Below are 23,569 nucleotides of genomic sequence, written 5' to 3'. Positions count from 1 at the left end.
ACAGTATTCTCATACTCTGTGGACAATAAATTAGTAAGAGTTTGTGTACCATGACTACCAGTATTTTATGACTAGATAATGATTTTTCTAAATCATCATATAGAGACTTTAGAAACACTAGAATAATTTACACAAAAAGAAGTACTCACCCAAAGATCACGTAGATGTGTTTTGTTTCATGGTCAGAACAGATTTGGCGAAATATAGCATTACATCACTTGGTCGCAATGGATCCTCTGCAGTGAATGGGTGCCGTCAGAATGAGAGTTCAAACAGCTGATAAAAACATCAGTAATCTACGTGACTCCAGTCCCTCAGGTAACGTCTCGTGACAATCGTCACAAACCCATTGAGACACTTCTCACTTCAAACTGTTGCTTCTGCCTAAAATAGGAGTTCTCTATCAATAATATTGCTTTGTCAAGTTAAAAAATTCATCTCATCTGAATCAAGAGAGAATTATTTACACTGTTTATTAGTAAAAATAGTATTACTAATAGTAATATAGGGATGGATTCTTCACTGTTATGGAATATGGCCACGTGTTTTGACCAGAATTGACATTTTAAAACACCTTAATGATTCATTTGTTTCTTGCAAACAGCTTCTTACATCACAAGATGTTAATTTATGGACTGGAGTGGTATGAATTATTATTTTTACCAGCTGTCTGGACTCTCATTTTGATGGCACCCATTCACTGCAGAGGATCCACTGGAGAGAAACTAACATTAACAATGAATACTTATTAGCATTAGTTAATAAACAACTGTTTACGGTCTATTACTATTAACAGATACAACCTTTCATTTTAATGCATTATCAAATTTGTTTGCCGTTATGTTAACTATTATAGTATTGTAAATATTACCGAGACTGCAATCACAAAAAGTCAGCGCTAACTGAAGAAATCTCATAATTGAACATAATTCGACTCTAGAAATTTCCATCACCTTTTAATATTTTATTCATTTCCGAGATTTTTACAGACCTGGAGATCACACTTTTTAAACTGGTATTTCCAGGAATGTGGGATCATATGATAAATTGACGCCCTAAGGAAGGACACTTTTTTTTTTTTTTTTCTTGGAAGTGCCTTGAACACTTTTTGGGAAACTAAATGAGACGCTGCAAAACACTCAAGGGCAATGGTCAGAGATGTACATGTTTAGAATGGAAAAACTGCACAATGGATAGCAAAAATACATTTTGTGTATACAGCCCTGCTAATGTTTTTTTAACACACTAAATGCAGTGATCCAACCACTTCCAACAATTAAAGCATTTCTATATTCATTTCTTTAATATCTAATATAAAACGGTACAATTGAAATACAAAGGAGACACAGAATGAATTTTACACACTTTCAAAAATATAGTTATTCCTGTTTTCCAGCCTTTCTGAAAACAATTTGTCACGACTAAACATGTTTTGACTTCTGCCCATCTAAATCATACAACGAAAGAAAGAAAGACATACTGTACATCTCAGTAATGAAGAAGAATCAAGTTCAACAGACCTCTTTTTTCAAAGTTTCCAAAAGAGCAACAGAGCCCTGAAAATCAGAAAGAAAGTGAAATGCCCCTCGGTGGTGAGCGGCGGATCCTGTTGTGGATCTCTGTCGGTACACAGCACATCTGTTCAATGACTTGCAGCCCAATTGCATCAAAGACGACGCAGGATTTGACCGCCGCCTGGTCAGCGTTGATTCCAGCAGAATGATGAAATATTCTAGCAATGTTTTTTGTCAGAATAACAAAGACAAGCTTCATCCACAAGGGATTAACCTATCAAAGTACAGGAAGTTAATATTCATGGATGCTCTGTGTTCTCTGAAAGAATGCACTTCACAAACCGAAATATGAGAGAAGGTGAATTATAATTCAATGGTAAAGTGAATATTACAGCAGCACATGAATAAATTCTGCTGTTCTGGTTTACACACACATTCAAGCATTAAAAAAAGCTTGTTGTTGGACTAAGTATATTAATAATGTCAAATAAAGCTGATTTTTTTTTTTTTTTTAGTTCAAATGCATTCATATTTGAATTTGGCAAAAAAAAAATATCTAATGCAGTACTTTCATCCTTTTTTGTCTTAATCCAGACAGTCCAAAAGAGTCACAAATAAGACTTTGTCTGAGGGGAAGAGACTTTTCTCCTTATACAATTGCTCCTACTTCTGGACAAACGTGGAAGCTGCATGTGCCAAGCACTGTGATGATCATATTTAATAACATTGCACTGACCGAAGCAACTGGGGGAAATAAACTCATATTTGCAATATTATCTGGCTGAAATTGTAGATACAAGCACTATAAGCCGAATCGGGCCGGTGTTCGTTTTGGTGTCATGGGCGTTTCCTCTCTCCTTCCTGGGGTGAGGATCTTTATCGACCTGTTTGGAAATGATGAAAAGATGTGTTTATTTCAGGATGTTAATTTAAACAGAAAGGTTGTGTGTTTATGGCTGTGATGTGTCATGCATCAGAAGTTGTGAGATTTGCTCTAAGGTTAAATGAGAAGAATAGACAGAGCTCCGGGCCGAGAGAAAAGGACAGTTTGTCTCTGTGGGGACCTGCGGGACGAGGGTCTGATGCAGCTGACAGGGCGATCTATCATCTTTAATTACAGCGGTGCACAGCGCTCCCCTCCTCACACCGCCAGCAATTACATCCATCAGGCCATGACCCTCCAGCTCCTGCTCCTGCAGCACAGACTCGCTTCACACATCCGAACATCTGAACTTCTAGCCAATTTTATACTTTTTTTCCTAACGAATATTCCAATTAACTTTTACATTTTATGAAGAAAATGTGAGTTGCAGAACTCTCTGACACGGTGAAAGGGCGTTCTGATTGGTTGCAGGAGCTCACTTCTCCATTTTGACATTATTTGGAGTGTTTTCAGCATGTTGCTATGCGGTTGAGGTATTAAAGGAATAGTTCGCACAAAAAATTCTGAACATTTATACACACGTAGGCCATTTAAATGTAGATGAGTTTGTTTCTTCATCTTCACCGATTGGGAGAAATTTAGCATTATGTCACTTGCTCGCCACCAATGGATGCTCTGCAGTGAATGGGTGCCGTCAGAATGAGAGTCCAAACATCACAATAATCCACACCACTCCAGTCCACCAATTAACGTCTTGTAAAGCAAAAAAAAAAAAATGCCTGTGTGTAATAAAAAAATCTATCGTTGAGTCCACAATCCATAATAATTCTCGCTCTCACCAAAATCCACTGACATCATAAAAATTGAACAAAATGGAAATATTTGAAAATGGAAATGAAAGAGATTCTTCAACCCAGATCACTAAAAACCTGCAGAACTCCTTAGCAACCGCACATCAACGCCCTGGCAACAAAGCACAACTTCCTGCCGCTTTATGGCAGTGATTTTCAAAGCATTATCTTCAGTAGAAATGTCAAAAGTCCTCTAAGTGACCTGTGGGTCCTGCAGGATTCAGGTCAGGTGAGATGAGCTGTGATCTCATCTTAGATCAGCTTATTTAAAACCCCACGAAGGCATCAGAACCCAAGAGGGGGCCGGCACCTTAATTATCCATCTCCCCATCATGCAAATCAAAAGTCTAATCTCCACTTTTAATGTGATTAGAGTCAGGACGTCCATCATGCAGACAGTCAGCCGAAGGCTTTGATTCAGAGATAAAAGTCCTGATTAATCAATGAAGTGTTATTTTACAGGACATTATTTTTTTCTTGCTTTTGTGGAGCTGGAAGGTGTGTGTAAAATTAATTTCCCGGATTAGTCTGAAAATTAGCGTCTGTCTCTCTCCTCCCGGTCCGTGGCGGCACGATTTAAATTGCTACAGTAATGGGGGTCACCAAGGAGTCAATATTATTTCTTTTTCTCTCCTGTGGAGGCGGGAGGTGAGAAAAGCTCATCATGGGGAAGACAAGGAGATGTTAGGAGAGGAAAGAGATGGGTGTGAACTGTGAAGGGGACAATAGCCTTCCCAAAAATTGTGACATTAGTATTTGATGGCTTCCGTCTAAATTGGACGATTCTGATTTGAGTGACTGCAGTGAGGGTTGAAGTACCTGACACTGCCCAGATTGCTCTTCCTCTCCTGCTCCTCTTTCCGTGCACGGATCTGTTCTTGTGCAAGAGACATCTCCTCCTCCATGTTGGTGATCTCCTCCTTGGCTCTCCTCCGGTTCTCCTGGAAGAGGGACCAAAAGTGAGTGAGACAAATGCGTATTTGTATGTTGTTGGGTGTGATATTTAGGAAGGATGTTGCTCACCTGTCTGCTCTTTCCTGCGTGTTTGATACTGTAGAACATGGGCCCCAGCTCAGCCAGCCACTCGCCGTCCACAGCCGTCACACACTGCATGTACTCCTGAAACACACACACACACACACACGTCAACAAATCACTCTTCACTAGCATTTGAGGTTAGGATATTCATATTAAAATGTAATTTATACCTGTGATGGCAAAGCTTAATTTTTAGTCTTTAGTGTCATATGATCCTTCAAAAATCATTCCAATATGAAAACTATTATTATCAATGTTGAAAACATGTTTCTTCTTATAATGGTGGAAATTGTGATACATTTAATATATTAAAGATTCTTTGATGAATAAAAACAGCATTTAAATGTTACAATTCTGCAGCATTATAAATGTCTTTACTTACACTTTCTTACTGTCTTTACTGTCAATTTATTGTGTCTTTGCCAAATATAAGTAGTAATTTCTTTAAAAAAAAAAAAGTTTCAGATGGTAGTGCATCACAGATTCCAACTTAAACGTTAACATTGATAATAATAAGAAATAAGCACCAAGTCAGCATATTAGAATTGTTTTAAAATGTAGAAAACGTTATTCTAGTTAAATAATTTAGTAATTATTTTAATACTAATCATTTTTATTTTTATTTTTTATTTAAACATGTATTTTCATAACTTTTATAAATACTACAGTGGATAAACCTCATAAAATCATAAAATCAAAACAACAAAAAAATGGAGGAAATGGATAAAGAAATGTTGCAAGCTGGATTCAAACCTGCGCCCCCCATATAAGCAGCAGAGCTCAGTGTCTGGTGTGTCAGAGTACATGCACTAACTAACCGTTATAGCAAACCCTGACTCATACTTACTGACGTCACTTCACATTCAAGAGCTGAGGAGGAAGAAGTACCTTTGTGGTCATGACCAGCTCATGGTAGATGATGTAGTCGGGGGTGTAGCCCATCCCGAACAAAGCACTGGTGGGGTGCAGATGGCAGGGCATCCCAGTTCTCACATTCACATACTCCCCTATACCCTAAACAAACAAACACACATTATGAAGATGTTTCACATGCTGCTTGATGAAACTGAATCCACCACTGCATTGCCAAAAATGCTAAGTAGTCGTGTACCTTTAATTTAGCAGCCTGGTGAAAGTACGCAGCACAGATGCACTTCCTGATCACATCCCAGTCTGAGCCGCAGGAGACCAGGTTCATTTTCTGCTGCACCATGATGTCTTTGAGCTGAGCTCGCACCTCACGCACCTGTGACACACCACACACTGTTATTCAGGATAAACTCCATCAAATTCAAAAGGAAGCACACTTATTTAGTGCTAAATTACACACCTCAGCTTTCAGAGATAGATTATAGTTAAACTATTAAAGGGTTTCTTCAGGTTTATGAAGTTACATTTTAAGACCAAGTAAAGAAAATTTAAGGAACACAATGCATTAGCAACAAACCAAATTCAAAAAAAAAAACAATACCCATTACTTTATCAACTCTTCAAAAGTAAACCTGTCTTCATTTAGATATTTGCACATATATCATATACTCACTATATATTGATAAACAATATTCTATGTTTTTTTTTTTTTTTAAAATGAATTCACTTAGATTTTTGCACTGGAAAACAAGGATGTTTACATACTTATGATCAAACTGCAAAAAACCTTATGTTTTTTTCTCAGTATTGTTGTATTTTTTTAAACAGCAAAAAACCTCATGTTTTCCACTCAGTATTGTTGTCTTGTTTTGACACATTTAAAATAACCAAAATAAAAAAAAATAATTATAAGCAAAAATACAAAAGAAGTTATTGATTTAAAAAATAAATATGATTTAAAAAACAAAAACAAAAACAAAGATCTACCAATGGGCTTAGAAAAATCGATTTCATTCAAAGAGATTACAAGTTTTTATTTCCAACTGACAGATATTTGTTCTTGTTTTAAACATAGACTCTCTTCTCAGAAAACAATATTTCATATATTAATCTTGAATCCTTAAGTAAATGTGTCTTGGTTTAAGGATCATTTTTAAAAAAAATTGTATGACATTTTTTTTTTTTTAGCAATGTATGCATGATTTAATGCCATAACTTTATGAATTTAAGACCTTCTGCTTTGACTAAAACCTTTTTAAGGCCTTAATTTGTGGAAGGGTCAATTCAGGCATTTTAAAGCCTTAAAGCTAATAATTAACATCCTGTGCCTCAATATTCTTCTAAAGCAAGGATATTATCGCTAGCTAAAACTCTTAAAACATTGATTGGTTAAACTTCAGTTGAGGTACCTTTCGCATGGCTTTGGTGTGGATGAAGTGATCGTTACACCAGATGCTGGAGTAATTGTTGTTCTTCCACTGCAGGTAAACGTTGAGGTAGGTCAGGTGATCACTCTCAGGCACCGAGAACTTCTCTCTCACCTGGTCACTCTCCTCCTCTCGACCCTAGATGAGAAACGTCAGTTTTGAACGGCTGGCACATTTAAAGGTCAATCTGTTCTAGTGAAGTGTCTGTTAATGCTTTTGAGTGTGCAAAGAACACAATGTACACTTGGTACCTTTGGTCTGTAGAAGATGGACGGCACAGACAACATGGAGACGATGATGAGAATGTCTGCACTGCAGCCCATGTCACATGACACGATCAGCATTTTAGACAGAGCCGGATCCAGAGGAAACTCCACCATGAGCCGCCCGGTGGGCGTCAGAGAGCCTGAGACAGAGACCGGAAGAAACCATCCTCAAATACAGGCAAAAGTCAAAAGGGATTAGAAAGCTCCTCTTTCAAAAGTGCTGATGGTGGGAAAATGATTCCACGTTGAGATTCTGAAATCAGAAGCTCAGATTTCAAAGATTACATGACAGACTAAGAAGATTAGTGAGAGAGCGCCGTGAAAAGCAGAGCAGATATTTGGGCAGGTAAGCCTTAATCAGAAATAATCTGCAGTTAACACGAGACGAGAGCTTGAGGGAAAAGTGCTCCACATAGGCAAATCCCCACAAACCCCGAGAGATACGCAGGAAATGAGATTGAGATCCCTCTCTGGTCACACACACGGTTTTACTTCAGTTGCTAAAGCTGAACTTTGAGTAAGACCTTAATACTTCACTGCAGCGCTTAACAAGCTTCAATCTACTCAACTAGAAGATACACTTGAGTGTAACTCAAAGAACTCAGAGTTTTATCCCCAAATAAAAATAATGTCGTTATCATCAGTTATCTTTAAACACTGACATATCCAAACAATAGAGTGAATATATCAGAACTAGTGTTATTTTACTATAACTGATACACTAATATATTTTTCATATTAGATGTTTTTATATTTTCATTCTTTATTACATTTAAATTTAACTGAAGGTTTAGTAATTTTGTTGTATGTTTTTGTCATACTATTTTTGTTTTTAAATGTTTTTTTTTTTTTTTTTTAGTTTTAGTTATTTTAGTACTTTAACTTAAGTTAAAGAAAATAAGAGATGCTGAGATGAGAACTAGATGAAATAAAATAAGTTCAAAGTTTTTAGATTTTGTTTTGTTTCAGTTAATGTTAATTTATTTCAAACAATGTTTATTTATGGTTTAAATTTGTGCTAACACACAATGTTAAGTTTTCAGAGTACAATATTACACTTTGTTGCTGAAATGCACACTGAAATAATGCAATAATTACCCAATAATTCAAAATATATATATTGGAAACGTGCAACAATTTACGGAAGTTCTAAGCGGCCATGCATTATAATTTTTTTTCTTTTTGTTTTCTCGTTATAACGACTTAATTTTCTCGTTATCTCGACATAACGAAGGTCGTTTTTCTCGTTATAACGACTTAATTTTCTCGTTATCTCGACATAACGAAGTTCGTTTTCTCGTTATAACGACTTAATTTTCTCGTTATCTCGAGACATAACAAAGGTCGTTTTCTCGTTATAACGACTTAATTTTCTCGTTATCTCGACATAACAAAGTTCGTTTTCTCGTTATAACGACTTAATTTTCTCGTTATCTCGACATAACGAAGTTCATTTTCTCGTTATAACGACTTAACTTTCTCTAAGAATTTACAAAACTGCGCCAGCAGGTGGCACTATAGACCTGAATATAACTGATGGGGTGTTGTATACTATCCACTTTACTGTACGCGGACCTTCCTCCGTGATCGCTATAATTTGTGCAGTCTTGTTTATTACTGACATTTAATTAATTCATAAATGTTAAATGCTTGAATCAATATGAATATTTTGTGTATTAAGTTCCTGCTAGATGCATGAGTTTCACCAATGCATTCTGCTTCATCAATAACTGCTTATCAAAACCAAGGTTGACATCACTGTATTCTGTTTGCACCAATATATATTATATTTGTGCTTCTTTTAGGCTCATGATTAATTTAAATTTAATTTTAATTTAATGATTAGGTAGTTAATAAGCAGAGATGTTCTGTTTATCTACAGTAGGACGGGATTTAACGATGTAGGCTGATGTGCTTCTTTCCTTATTACTAATCTTTATTGTTAACCATATTGATGAGAAATGTGATGTATATGTAAAATCCATAGGCTAATTTAATTCAGTTTTGTTCTGTAATGTTGTAATGGTTTTTTTCTACACACACACACACATACACTACACATGAACGCTCTTTTCAAACAGAAGCTTGTAACACACATGATATCTGCCACATAATGACTACTACAAATTACAAATTATATATAATTTTATTTCATATAAAGGGAAAATTAAAAGTGAGTTTAATCCAAGCAGCTCTAATGGCGCGGTGTTGCCATTTAAACATGTTGATTACAAAAACAAAACGTTCGTTGTACTATCTCTGGAAAAAATCAACAGTGATTGATCAGCCTTTATTTATACAGTATTGTAGACGTTATTATTACCTAGGCGAAGCAAAATTTGCTGAAATATAGGCCACAGTAAGAGCGCCTGCATGGCTGTCCATCAGATGCCTGTCAAAGTTGAGTTCGTTACTATAGCAACAGTAAAACTTTCATGTCGTTATAACGAGAAAACAAACTTTCGTTATGTCGAGATAACGAGAAAATTAACTCGTTATAACGAGAAAACGAACTTCGTTATGTCGAGATAACGAGAAAATTAAGTCGTTATAACGAGAAAACAAAAAGAAAAAAAATTATAATGCATGGCCGCTTAGAACTTCCGTAACAATTACTTTAAAAAAAAATTGTAAATTAAAACTGTGCTGTATGAATGAGAAAAGAAAACATCTAGGGCTGCACATAATTTTGGCAAATGATTAGATCATAGAAAGTGGTCAATGCAAAATAGACACTAATGTGAGTGACAGGTTAATGAACGGGAAAAACTGAAACTTGTTATGCTTTTAATGCATTTGATTAAAAATTTCATGCATGGATAGATTATTTATAATAGATACTCCAATAGTCCATAAAAACTAAGAATTAACCATTTCGATTTTCTTGCTTACTTGATTCTATTTCCCTTTAAACAATGCCCAAAATTATTTCTTGAGCCTAATATCTAACAGCACAGTTCAACTCTAAGAACAGATTCACTCTTGACTGTACCTTTGAATAAAATGTGGCAAAAGGACAGTAAGTAAAAACGAAAGGTTTATGCAGATTCTCTTTCTCAGGGCAGTGTCTGAGGCTGGTGGTCTCACCTGTGTTGTCAAGCGCTCCCAGGATCCACAGCTGGTACATGGAGTTCAGCATGTTGTCTTCAGGCGGCGGGTCCATGAAGTGGAAGAGCAGGAGATCTTGAACTCCCAGGGACTTGAGCAGCAGCACAACATTGGCCAGGTTAGTGCGCTGGATCTCTGGGATAGTGGTGGTGAGCATTTCATTCTTGAAGGCACTCTGAGTGTATAACCTGAAGTGGACCAACACAAAAGGTAAGAGAGGTCAGTTCATTTACTATAGACGTTTTAACATGTCCAAACCCAATGTGACGCAGAGGCCAGAGAAAAATCCAGGGTCTTTCTTGTTAGGGAGCTCACACACTATAGAAGACATAGACAGGCCTTTTAAATTATAACAATAACTTATTTTCATTTAAAGAAACACTTCAGAAATCTACTAAAATGACTAAAACTAAACTAAAAAAAAAAGCCAATTCAAATATGAATAAATAGTATATTGGTATATAAATAGATTTATAATTTAGTTAATAGTTTGTATTTTTGAGTAAAAATTGCAATGCAGAAAACTGTATTACACATGAAATAAGTTCTGACTGGCTGTGATGTTGTTGCTTCACTGTAGCAGTCTGATGAATAAAATCATTAATTTATTAGAAAGCATTAGAATAAAATAAAGAGAAGTGGGTGAGAGTCTAGGAAAGAATCAGAATAAGCATACTCAATGTAAAAGGTCCAAATAAAGACTTGATGAATAAAATAATAAATCAAACAGATGCATGTAGCACACCATTAAAGAAAAGTTTCCTACACCCCATCTTTAAAAGATCCAGAGGGAAGCCCATAACAATGAGCCCTTCCCAAACTACCCCTGAGCATCTTAAAATATCACAGCTCTCCTCGCCGCTCCTTAGAGACACATCTGAGAGAACAGCAGGTTTTTGCAGCTATTCAGCTAAATGGATAACTCCTCAGAAGATGGCGTGAAGAAGGAACTCTATGCATATCAGTCCTACTGGCTCTTGTGAAGACGCCACAATCACAGCCAGAGCTTTGAGTTATAGAGTTAACACGTATGACACACATGGCTCTTGACCGCATTACAAAGCGTTTGGCTGAACAGAATTGATTGCTGATGCACAGATGTTTGGTGAAGGATATATGTAACTAATCCGGCAAGTACCACACACTTTCACGAGCAGCAAGAGACACTCACAGGGAGGCAAAACAATCCCCTGCGTGTGTTTCCTTTGTGTGACCGCACAACAGCGAGACAGCGTGTCGCCGCATCTTCAGGACTGTGCAGATTTGAAAAAGGTCACACTCAAAAAAGCCCACAGCCTTTGTCTCACATTCTCAGAGGTGTAAACAAAAATTAAACTGCATGGAATCCTCTCAAGATTACCGTCCTGTCCCCCTCCTGCAGTCGCCCTGCCTCTCTGATAGATGTTTCAGAAAAAAGGGACTGGGGAACTGATTCATCTGCCTGTATGAGCAAAGAGAGGCCAGAGTCTGTGTTTGCACTACAGAGACACCTGAGCGATTCGCTTCATTTGGATGATTAGTTCCAAAGTACTGGATCAAAAAAAAAATGACTTACTGTTTCATCACTCAAGTTTCACCATAAAGTCATCGTGAAATAAAAATATATCCATGCAGAATTTTTCATCAAATTATCTTAAGTGGATTTTCCTGTGAAAACATCTGGTGACATATGCACGAATCATTCAGTTCCTGTGCAAGCTCATGTTCCAATTTGAGCGAAATGCCCACATCTCAAAATCCAAATCAAACAGTCATTACTTCCACTACTAATTTCCTCTGCCTTTAGAAATAATAAAAAAAAAAACACTGCAGTTTTTTTTTTTTTGTAACATGATTTTCATAATAATATCACATACCGTAAAAGCAAATTAAAAAATGCAAATTCAAATAAATTTTTAAAAAATGACTTATATTTTAGCTAGTTGTGAAGGAAACATCTCATTTTTATGTATTTTAACTTAAAGTACTAAAATAAAAAACATAAAACTAAAATTAATAAAATGTAATAAAAGTAAATAAAGTAATATAAATAAAATATATAGTAAAATATATAATAAAATAAAAACTATATAGATGTTTAAAAATAATAATAATAAAAATGACAAAAACGAAATAAATTTAAAACGAAACAGAAATGATAAAAATAAAATCTAAGTCAAAATATCAAAAAAGTTGACAGTCAGTGATACTAAAATAACACTGATGAAGATGTCACCAATCACATGGTTTTACATCTAATTTGTTACAAAAAATCAAGCATTTGCTTTGTGAATCAGTTCAACTGTATCATTAGTAACAACTTTCAAAAGAACTATATTTCTGATAAATTGAACTTGAATCTGGTCATCCCTAAAAAGTAACAAAATCATGAGAGAGAGGGTGAGGGCGACTGACAGGTTGTTTAGAAGTGGGACACTCAATTCTCTATTGAGATTTTTTGATTTTTGAAGCTTTTTTAGCACAGCATCATTCCATGTCTGACTTACGCCCACTCTAAACTTTGCCATTGTCATAAACTGAAACCTATGTGTGCTCCTTTGCTGAAGAAAGATCAGCGGTCTTTCCTGATCTGTTCTGACCTGTAACACTGTCCCGGGCCTGTTCTTCCTGCTCTTCCAGCCCGCTGGTTTGCATTGGCTTGACTGATGGGGTAAACCTGCAGCGCATCCATGCCAATGCGAGGGTTGAACACCTAAACAACACAGAGTAAGAATTCTGTTAGTATCAGATGTGTCATTCCCCTATTAAAGAAAGCAGTTTATCATGGTTTTACCTTCAGCTTGCAGTAACCAGCATCCACCACAAACATGATGCCGTCCACAGTCAGAGACGTCTCAGCGATGTTTGTAGCGACAATACACTTCCTCACTCCATCAGGAGCCTGACCATAAACACACGGGTTTAGTTCACAAACCATTCTGTCTTATGATCAGGATCTTAGATCCTTTCCAACAGAGACCAAGGTTTACCTTCTGGAAGATCTTGGCCTGCAGGTCAGAGGGCAGCTGGGAGTAGATGGGCAGCACAGCTAGAGCCGGAGCGTTCTCCAGATCCTCCAGTCGCTCCACAATCTGATCTGACGTTACCTGAAGCAGCACAAACATCATTTGTGTTATACATTGTCTCATTAGACAATGCAAGCTATATCAATAACTATATTTCTAACTAACCTTTTTATCTGTCTATCTGTGTGTGTGTGTGTGTGTATACTACCAGTCAAAAGGTAAAAAAAAACATTTTTTTAAAAAAAACAGATACATTATAAAATATTATTACATTTTAAACAACTGTTTTATATTTTAAAATTTAATTCAGTCTGGTGACCGCAAAGCTGAATTTTCATCAATTTCTTCAATTTACTATCATCATTACTCCAGTCTTCAGTATTGATTCTTCAGAAATCATTCAAATATTCTGATTTGATGCTCAAGAAACATTTCTTATTATCAATGCTGAAAGCAGTTATTTGAATTTTTGTGGAAACTTCTAAATAAATGTTTGGTGTAAAAAAAAAAAAAAAATAAAGAAAAAGAAATAAAGAAAAGAAAAAGAAAACAAACTAATAAAAAGAACGCATTACACACAAAAGTGCCATTAAAGTGAGCTTCTATTTCAAATAAATGCTTTTTTTTTTCTTCTTTTTTTTACTTTCTTTTGAACAACAACAAAAATTAAAAACAACATCAATAATTTAAAATAAAAAACTATTAAAACATTTTAAAAAATACTCTCAAACGAATGGAATCCTGAAAAAAAGAATGCATCATGATTTCAACAAAAATATTAAGCAGCAAAAGACTTGTTGTTGTTGTATTTGTTACATTGAGGCTGGAGTAAGGATGCTGAAAATTCAGCTTTGCCATTACCAGAATAAATAAAATTTTTAAAAGTATTGAAAAAATAGAAAATTATTTTAAATATTTCTCAATATAACTGTTTTTACTGTATTTCTGATCAATAAAAACAGAAGTGTATATATATTTTTAATAGTGTACATAAATTGTAATGCCATTCATAACATCATTTGCATGACTAAAGAATCTCCTCACCTCAATATCCTCCTGACCAGGCATGAAGATGAGGATATCACCCACCATCCCGCTGAGATGAATCTGTAAAGCCTGTTTCACAGCCGCCTCCACATAGTCCTCCTGAGGAACCTGAATCACACCAACACTCAGCGTCAGTACATGCTACACACCCCAACCAGCTTCAGCTTTAACTAAAGACGCTATTAACACCCCACCTTGCTGAACAAGATATCCACTGGGAACGTCCTGCCGGGAATGTGAAAGATAGGAACATTGCCGAAGAATCCTGCAAATTTGTCCGAGTCCATGGTGGCAGATGTGACAATGAGCTTCAAGTCCGAGCGTCTAGACACCACCTACATGTAAGTAATCAAAAAGCCAGGTTGATAAAAAGTAAGAAGGGAGAAGATGACTCATCAGTATCAAAATCTAAATTCAACAGTACTCTTTAACTATCCATATAAAAAGAGATCAAATTAGTGAATGAAAACCAATTAGAATTGACTATGGGGAAACAGTATTGATATGGATTGATGTGAAAGTGTCTGAGGAGGACCTCTCGGAGCAGGCCGAAGAGCACGTCAGTGTTGAGGGAGCGCTCATGGGCCTCGTCCATGATTACTGCGCTATAGTGGTCCAAATCTGACTCCCGCAGAGATTCCCTCAGAAGAATCCCATCCGTCATGTATTTTATTACAGTCTTCTCTGACGTACAGTCTTCAAAACGGATGGCATAACCAACCTGGTTTAGACATTAAAGAGAAAAAAAAACTTAGCCATGGAAAATGCTCTTATTATAACAATACAGTTTTACAATAATATACACTACTGGTCAGAATAATTATGAGATTTTCACTTATGCTCACAGAGACTGCATTTATTTGTTAATAAAGTAAAAACCGATATATATAGTAAAGTATTATTAAAATTTAAAAAGCTGTTTTATTTTTTAACATATTTTAAAATGTAATTTATTTATGCCATGGCAACGCTGAATTTTCAGCAACATTACTCCAGACTTCAGTGTCACATGATCCTTCAGATATCATTCTAATGATACAAGAAACAAGGCTGGATTTATTTGAATAAAATTACAGCAAAAACAGTAATGTTATGAAATATTATTAGAGTTTAAAATATTTTTCTATTTTTAACATATTTTAAAATGTAATTTTGTAATTTCATATTATTATTATTCAGAAATCATTCTAACATATACATATTTATACATAGAATATTTTACAATTTACATATAAAAGTTTAATATTTTCAAGCTATTATAATATATACACTTTGTTTTGGTCAACAGGTCATGCATGGATAGCCAAACAGAATCTAGAAATCAACAATGGCATTACTATATTAACATACAACAGCAACTTATTTCTCTAAAATGTGTATTGATATTCACATCAGTGATATTTTAGTTTAAATTATGTTATTTTTGTCCATTTTTAATATTGTCTATATACTTTTTATTAATTTTATTTTTATTTTAAGTTAAGTACTTCAACCTAAACTAAATGAAAATTATATTATTATTATTACTTCAGTTAACATTTATTTTATTTCTAATAACAGAATAACATTGAACTTTTTTATACCCCCCCCCCACCCCCAACACACACAAACACACACACACACACACACATTAATCCACCACTACATCATCCTCTCATTTCATTACATTTCCTACATTTCACTGCTTGTTGTATGTCATATAACTTGTACGTGACAAATAAAATCTTGAATCTCTCAGTATTGGCTTCTGGGTAAAATAACATGCAAGTCACTTCAAATCCACCAGGTGGCAGTATTTCTCCAAAATATTAATATATTTGTGGGAAAAAAATGAACAGAAAATTGGTCCAGGCACCAACCTCTTCTCCCAGGTTACTGTTCATTTCTTCGCTGACTCTCTTGGCCACGCTCATAGCTGCCACTCTGCGGGGCTGTGTGCAGCCCACCATGCCATAGCTGGTGTAACCGTCCTCATGGAGATACTGTGTGAGCTGAGTCGTCTTACCGCTGCCCGTTTCCCCCACCACAATCACAATATTGTTATCCCTGCCAGAGAGACAAAGAAAAACATCAGCATACCAGGTGAGCAGACACATGAGCGCACAAATACAGTGGCAGAGTTTGTATTTAATGAAGCATATGTAAGTGTCATCAGGACCTGATGATGTTGAGAAGCTGCTGGCGAACAGCAAAGATGGGCAGATACTGCCTCTGCTCTAACAGGGTCTTCTTCTTAGCAAACTCACTGCTCGCTTGATTCTTCTCCTTCATGTGGTCAGCAAACTTCTGCTCCGCTCTGAAAACACGAAAGATAAGAATGAGGCCCATGAAGAATCTACAGATGTTTTTTTGGGGGGGGAAGAGCTTAATTAAAACAAGCTAAAATGTCCCAAGCAGAGCTGGGAAAACTACATGCTTGATAATAAAAACATCAAATATAGCTACACTACCATTAAAACAGATTTTTCAAATGATTTTTGAAAGAAGTCTTTTAAAGCATAAGCCATAAGAAAAAATTATTTGATAAGTAAAAAGCATCACTGCTCCAGTCTTCAGTGTCACATGATCTTTCAGAAATCATTCTAATACGCCGATTTGCTGCTCAAGAAACATTTCTTATTATTCTCAATATTAAAAACATTTGTGCTGCTTAATATTTTTGTGGAAATCATGATACATTTTATTTTCAGGATTCTTTAAAGAACAGAAAGTTCAAAAGAACAGCATTTATTTGAAATTGAAATGTTGTGCAACATTATACATGTCTTTACTGTCACTTGTGATAAACTGAATGCATCCTTGAGAAATAAAAGTATTAGTTTCTTTCACCAAACTTCTGAACAGTAGTGATGACAGTTTGCCATGCATCATGCTATCATAACTACAGTAGTGAAATCAATTTGTGAAATATTTTAAAATAGATGGAATCCGAAAATGACATTATTTAACCTGTAATCCACTTTTCCATCTTCTCCAACAGCTTTTCCATCTGATGCACCCTCCTCTGTTTTCTTGATTCCCATGATGTCTCCCAGTTTGGTGCCAGCGAGCTCCCAGTGTTTGTGTTGTGCCTGTCATGTGAAAGAACCAAACGCAACAACAGTTACATCTACACTACTGCCCTGGAGCGAGAGAAGTGTAAATGAACTATAAAAACCAGCTGTGCACCTTCTTTCGTTCTTTCTGCTCTCGGTGTCGTCGGACCAGCTGACTGCCCTTGTGGGAGATGATGGCCATGTCTGAGGTGGCGTCTTTCACTGGAATGACCGGCTCAGGCTGGAGTCGCAGGATGAATACAAAAGCATCAATTAGATATGTTTGGTGACTCTCAAATAAGCACATTCATGCTTCGAGACGTCTGTACCTGCTTCGTGAAGACTATCCTCCCGTCCAGGAAGGGTGGCACGAGGTTATGGACAAGCAGATGGACTTTGGTTGCATTGTCTTCCTCAAAGTCCTCATCCACCTCCAAACGCTGAACCACTCCACTGGTGAGCATGCGGTTGGTCTCCCAGCGTTCGTTATCCTGACGAGAAACACACATGTGAGTAAGCCTGACACGTGTTGAGGTCTTTAAGACGCTGACAGGTGAAGATGTGCACCGGTACCTCATTGATTTGCCGCTTCTGCGCTGAGATGCGTTTCTGGGTCTGCTTCTGTAGGATCTGCTCCCTCTTCTTCACATATTCCTCTGAACTGGATGTCAAGGGGTTGTGGAACTCATCGTAACCTTCATCCATCATGTACCAGTCTCGATCAGCTTGCTGTTCAGACACAACACAGTGAGTACTCACCAAAATAACAACGTAAACATGAACATGAAATGGTGTATATATACAGTCAAACCAAAATTTATTCAGCCATTTCTCACATTATTACAGTTTATTCTAGTGCTATCAAACGATTAATCGCGATTAATCACATCCAAAATAAAACATTTTGTTTACATGATACGTGTGTGTACTACTGCGTATATTTATTATGCATATATAAATACACACACTTGCAGTATATATTTTGAAAATATTTGCATGTATATATATATATATATATATATATATATATATATATATATATATATATATATATATATATATATATATATATATATATATATATATATATATATATATACACAGTGTACACATATCTTAAATATATACATGCATGTGTGTCTATTTATATACATTATACGTAATAAATATACACAGTGTACACACATATATTATGTAAACAAAAACTTCAATTTTGGATGCGATTAATCGTTTGACAGCACTAGTTTATTCACTATAGTTTAGAAAATGGTTATAAAATATGACAAGAACTCAGAGGTCCGAACAAATTCATCTTGATAACGTCAGATAACTTTGATAGAAAGGTATGTAATGAATTCGGCTGAATAACTGTCAGCTGTTAAATTTAAGTACACAATTAGATACCAATTTAGGTCAACCAGTTACCAAGCAATGCTTCATTTCGTTCAGTCAGTGGTGTAAAAAGGTCACATTAGCAATTAAAGAAGTAAAATATGGTTAGGTCAAAGTGCCAAAGTGAATAATTTTTGGTCCCAAATTTCTATCAGTTTTACTGGCAGTCCACTGTACGAAGAATTTTTGGGTATAGTATGTCACAGTTTACCTTATTTTGCTATCCTCACTAAATGAATGAACTATAATGTCCTGCACCCACTAGTGATAAATATATATATAAAAAAATATATCTGGTGTCTGAATAATTTTTTGTTTGACTGTGTGTATATATACATGTGTGCACTGTATACATGTGGACAAATTTGGATATAATTCAGTTCAATTCAAAATTGCATTATTGGCATGACTGTAAAAAATACAATATTGCCAAAGCTTGGAATATATATAATATATATCCAACTTTATACATAATACAAAAAAAAAAAAAAAAATTGTTTTTTCTTTGACATAATATGCTCTTATGAGTCACACACATCAAGATCATGAACATGTATCAGGAATCCTAAGAATATAAACAGAGCATTTGAAGAGGAAAATGACTGCATGAAGTTTAAACACTCACCCTCTGATCTTCCTCCCACTGTTCCTTCTCTTCTTCATCATTAAATAGGATGCCGTCCTCTCTATCCTCCCTCTTATCACCTACAAAACAAGAGCCCATATAAATATAACACTATAGATGCTGTGCACTACTGTTCAAAACAATTCAGTAAGAATGGAAAGATTCTTAATTTAATAAAAAATAATCAAAAACAATTATTCAGACATTATTCAGACATTATTCAGAAATGATGAAATCATTCTAAGGTTAAGAATTAATTCCAATATGCTGATTTGTTAACAAACATTCCTTCTTATTATAAGTTGAATATATTCAGCCTGGTGTGTGGAAATGTTATTTTTCTTTAATGAATAGAAAGTAAAAAAAAATAAAAATCAATTGTCAGTATATAATTTTATCAATTAATTGCACCTTTGCTGAATAAAATTTTCAGTTTCTTTAAAAATAAAAAATATATATATATAAAAAAATCTTACCAACCCCAAATATTTGAACGGTAGTACATACATGATACGTCCATTTTCAAGTGATTCATGTTCGTTAATCATTGTCTTATGATATTTAGGATGTTAAGTATTACGAATTCTATTTAAAAAATATTCTTAAGTAAATAAAAATATAAAATACATAAGGAAATTACTGATAATAAAAAAGCAAATAAATAGACAATAAAAACAAATAAAAGTAAAAACAATAAATCTAGACTTTGGGAAGTAACTTACTTTTAAATTTTCAATCAATCAATCAATAAATATATACCAAATAAAAACAGTACTAATAAACAAAGTTTAAAAATATAAATGCAAAAATTTAAGTTAAGTAGGACACACATAAAATATATATATATATATATATATATATATATATATATATATATATATATATATATATATATATATATATATATATATATATAAATTACACATTTCACATCACACAAACAAAATTACACCAAAAGAACTTGTAAGTGAAGTATTTACCTTTTCCTCGAGACAGGCGTGGAGTGGAGCCAAGGTGCTTCCTGTCATTGGCCCACTCGTTGTATTTATACGATGGTGTTGGTAGAGGAGTTTCTGCTGGATACTGAGGTTTACTTGACCTGAAAAACAAAAGTGACAATGTAACATCTCCTAATACTCCTTCTGACAACACAAACCATGTCAGCACAAGTAACCTTCAGGCGCTGCTGAAGAGATTCACACCTGTCTCTCCTCTCACTGTCGCGGACTGAGCGCTGGCTGCGCTCGGAGCAGTGTGAGGGGGCAGGGGACGGGCTCTCCCAGTGAGAGTGGCGTGAGCTGGAATATCCACTGTCATCCTCATCCCAGCTGGAGCGTGACGGAGTGGCCAAATCTGTGCGGACATACGAAACACACTTAATCACTCATTCACTCAAACAGGACGAGTTGCATTGGTCCAGGAATAGTACTGCAGCTTTTGAAACACCAATCAGACTTTAGCATTAGGGTTATTATAGTTAGGATTAGGGCTGCAAACATGAGGGAAAGAAAATCGAATTGTGAGTTTTTTCTGATTAAAAAAAAAAAAAAAACAGGTGTGTTGTGCTTGTTTGTAGAGTTTCAGAATTTGGTCAGACATTTGTGATTAAACATTAATACGGCCAATATAGCAGTATTATTATTATAAAGCAGCTTTTATTACTCTTTCACTGTATATGATGGAATGCATTTAAGATTAAATTAAATTGCATTTTTTAATTTATATATAGATTATATAATACAATTAATGCAACATACTTCAATACAATTTTATAGTCGTGTTAGGATGAAATATAACTTCTTAATACAATTCTAAGTAAGCGTGTTTTGCTTATGTGTGCTTTCAATTGTTCCTATATTTTTTTCCTAAATGTACCTTTGGGTCTGTTACGCGGTGATTCGGGCTCATCGCGGCGAGTACCACGACTCATGCGCTCGGACGAGCCGTCCCTCTGGGAGCGTTCACTCCTCACGCTGCCATCACCGCGCTCGGAGCGACTGCTGCTGGAGCCACGGCCGCGGCTGCTTTCACGTTCATCTGAACAAAGCCATAAATGCAAGATCAGAGCCTCCCACGGTGAGGTGGGATCTCTCAGGCCGACAGCACCTGACTTACCTCTGTCTCTTCTTCTGTCTCGGTCCCGGTGGCGGTCTCTGTCCCGGTCTCTGTCTCTGTCTCTGCTCTTGTCTTCTTTGGAAGAAGCATAAACCCCATGCTCACGTCTGTCCTTCTCCCTCTGCTGATGCTTCTGCTTGAACTCCTCACTAACCCCTCCTGGGTTTGACGGCGTTTCTGATCCAGTGACACGGTACTTCCTGTGGAAGCATGTAACAAACTCATGACTGCATTGCATTTATTTATTTCTTTCATGCGTGTCCTTGATATTTAAGATGGGAGGCATTAGGAATATTCTGGATAATACAATTAATCAAAATGAAAAATAAAGCACATAATATTATTTATAGCATCACTGATATACTATTATATTTTTTTAGTTAATATTGAATTAGATTTTGTTTTTATATTTTCTGTTTCCTGTATAGTTAAACTTTATAGCTGTGTTTTGTCACTTTTATTAATTTTTGTTATTTGTTTTTTAATACACCTACACGTTTTATAAAGCTTTAGTTTATTTAGTTTTAGTTAAAGTTTAGATTTAACTGTATATGTGACCTTGGACCGCCAAACCAGTTTTTGGATACTGAGATTTATAAATCATCTGAAAGCTCAATAAATAAGCTTTCCATTGTTGTATTGTTTGTTAGGAGGACAATATTTGGTCGAGATACAATTATTTAAAAATCTGGAATCTGAGGGTGCAACAAATCTAAATATTGAGAAAATCGGCTTTAAAGTTTCCAAATGAAGTCCTTAGCAATGAGTATTACTAATCAAATATTAAATTTTGATTTATTTGGTAGGAATTTTACAAACTATCTTCATGGAACATAATCTTTACTTAATATCCTAATGATTTTTGGCATTAAAGAAAAATCAATAATTTTATTTTTGGCTATTTATACAAATATACCCCAACAAATAAACACCATCAACACAAAAAGACACAGACATACAACACAGCTTTTCTTTCACTGTATATGGAAAAATATATTTAAAATTGATTAAATGTTAAAATAAATGCAATTACAAGGAGACGCAGAGCATATCTGTTGTTTCAGTTGTTCCTACATTTTTCAGAAATTAAGAATAATTTTTTTTTGTGAAAGTCATTGATGAATCATAACTGTTTGCATGCAGATTTCATGACCAAAAAAAAATTGCATGTATACACACTTAGTCAATAAGGCCCACTGTTCTTAAAAAACAAAACAAAATAAAAAAAACTGATGTCTATGTAACAGATTATTTTCTTGAAGATCAGCCCACCTTTCCTTTTTCCGATCCCTGCTATCGCCATCTTCTTGGTTTTCATCATCAGAACCCGAATCACTTTTCCCCTCCTCCCAGTCCTTGTAGGACGACACCTTGGATTTCTTGGGCTGGTCATCCAGTCTTTCCTTGTCCTCGCGCTCCTTGCGTTTCTGTGCGGCCAGCAGATCGAGGCCCAGGAGTGAGGCTCTTGGAGCTGGAGCTCTGAACACATGCTGCTCTGCTGAAGCGCTCTTCTTCTTCACTATCAGCCCCCCGACCTGAACACTGGGGTCACTCCCTTCCAGCCGATGCAGGGACAGATCATCCTCCATCTCTGCCGAGGTCTTCACAGCACTCCGCTGAGGGATTTCCGGTAAATAGGTTGCCAAAAGTTACTAATTTGGGCCAAAAACACACAATCCTCATGATCGAAAACACATGCTGATAAAACATGACATTAACATGATTACATGTGATTTATGATAAGTGAACTTGTCTTTTAAATCTGCAATTTAAGCAATTTAAGGGGGAAGTTTTGCCACTCACTAATACTGATATGTAACGTACACATAATATATATATGCAATGTATTACTACAGCTAGCTTAGCATTAGTCATAGAGGTGTTAGCCATAGATATATATACATCAGTTTTGGTCTTAAAATTTTACAAATAACTTTTAACTATAGTATTTTGTTTGCGACGGTAAATTTTTGTATGGTTAAAAAACATTAAGAGTGATTTAACGTTACATGATGAACCTCTTGATGTCTGTTAATGTAAAACAGTACTGTGGCACGATTCATTTATCAGAGAAAGAGAGTGAGAGAAACCGGGTTTACCTTTCGAGCGATGTTCTCAGAAGACAGTCATATAAGTTCCTCAAACCTGTTCTACACAGTGTGATAAAACGTATGTGATGTATGATGTAATAAAAATATTCAATGAAATAGCATAGCGGCAAACGTCAACAATGTGTACAGTAGGGCGCCATTACTATCCCGGCATTCACAGCCTAGTGACGTCCCATCCGACTCCTGAACGAATCACTCTGGTGAACCGGTTGTTTCAAACGATTCAGTCAATCGGATCACACATGCTGGTTGTGATCTGGAGGTTTTGATTCATATTATATC

At 35.6% G+C, this 23,569-nt stretch overlaps 1 protein-coding gene across 2 annotated transcripts; it reads right to left on the bottom strand.

Annotated features, from left to right (window-relative positions):
- Nucleotides 1–1,281: 1,281 nt before the first annotated feature.
- On the bottom strand, nucleotides 1,282–23,480 carry LOC109092789 (pre-mRNA-splicing factor ATP-dependent RNA helicase PRP16-like). Of its 2 annotated transcripts, none has more exons than XM_042728644.1 (27): nucleotides 23,276–23,480; nucleotides 22,449–22,828; nucleotides 21,177–21,376; nucleotides 20,937–21,098; nucleotides 20,264–20,414; nucleotides 20,042–20,160; nucleotides 19,062–19,141; nucleotides 17,618–17,773; nucleotides 17,374–17,535; nucleotides 17,178–17,285; nucleotides 16,959–17,080; nucleotides 16,168–16,305; nucleotides 15,869–16,055; nucleotides 14,545–14,730; nucleotides 14,204–14,344; nucleotides 14,007–14,117; nucleotides 12,927–13,043; nucleotides 12,731–12,838; nucleotides 12,537–12,649; nucleotides 9,937–10,145; nucleotides 6,835–6,989; nucleotides 6,566–6,721; nucleotides 5,398–5,532; nucleotides 5,175–5,300; nucleotides 4,272–4,367; nucleotides 4,068–4,189; nucleotides 1,282–2,398 (listed from the first exon to the last, which is right to left on the bottom strand). In XM_042728644.1, the coding sequence occupies exons 2-27, from the start codon at nucleotides 22,763–22,765 to the stop codon at nucleotides 2,317–2,319; spliced, it is 3,759 nt and encodes a 1,252-aa protein (XP_042584578.1). In that variant the 5' UTR covers nucleotides 22,766–22,828; nucleotides 23,276–23,480; the 3' UTR covers nucleotides 1,282–2,316. The 2 variants fall into 2 exon arrangements, with proteins under 2 accessions (XP_042584578.1, XP_042584579.1); XM_042728645.1 differs by having other exon boundaries at nucleotides 22,449–22,792.
- Nucleotides 23,481–23,569: the final 89 nt, after the last annotated feature.

Source organism: Cyprinus carpio, chromosome B7, assembly GCF_018340385.1.
Source record: "Cyprinus carpio isolate SPL01 chromosome B7, ASM1834038v1, whole genome shotgun sequence".
Taxonomy (NCBI): Eukaryota; Metazoa; Chordata; class Actinopteri; order Cypriniformes; family Cyprinidae; genus Cyprinus; species Cyprinus carpio.
The sequence above is the reverse complement of the archived record's forward strand: the minus strand, read 5'-3'. Positions and strand labels throughout refer to the sequence as shown.

Bases quoted from the DNA above. Each gene is read 5' to 3' on its own strand.
- LOC109092789 (XM_042728644.1), bottom strand. From the start codon at position 22,765: ATGGAGGATGATCTGTCCCTGCATCGGCTGGAAGGGAGTGACCCCAGT. The intron at 21,099-21,176 runs GTAAGTCAGGTG...GGCTTTGTTCAG, and splicing joins AGACAGAAGAAGAGACAGAG to ATGAACGTGAAAGCAGCCGC. The intron at 17,774-19,061 runs GTGAGTGTTTAA...GTGTCTGAACAG, and splicing joins AGTGGGAGGAAGATCAGAGG to CAAGCTGATCGAGACTGGTA.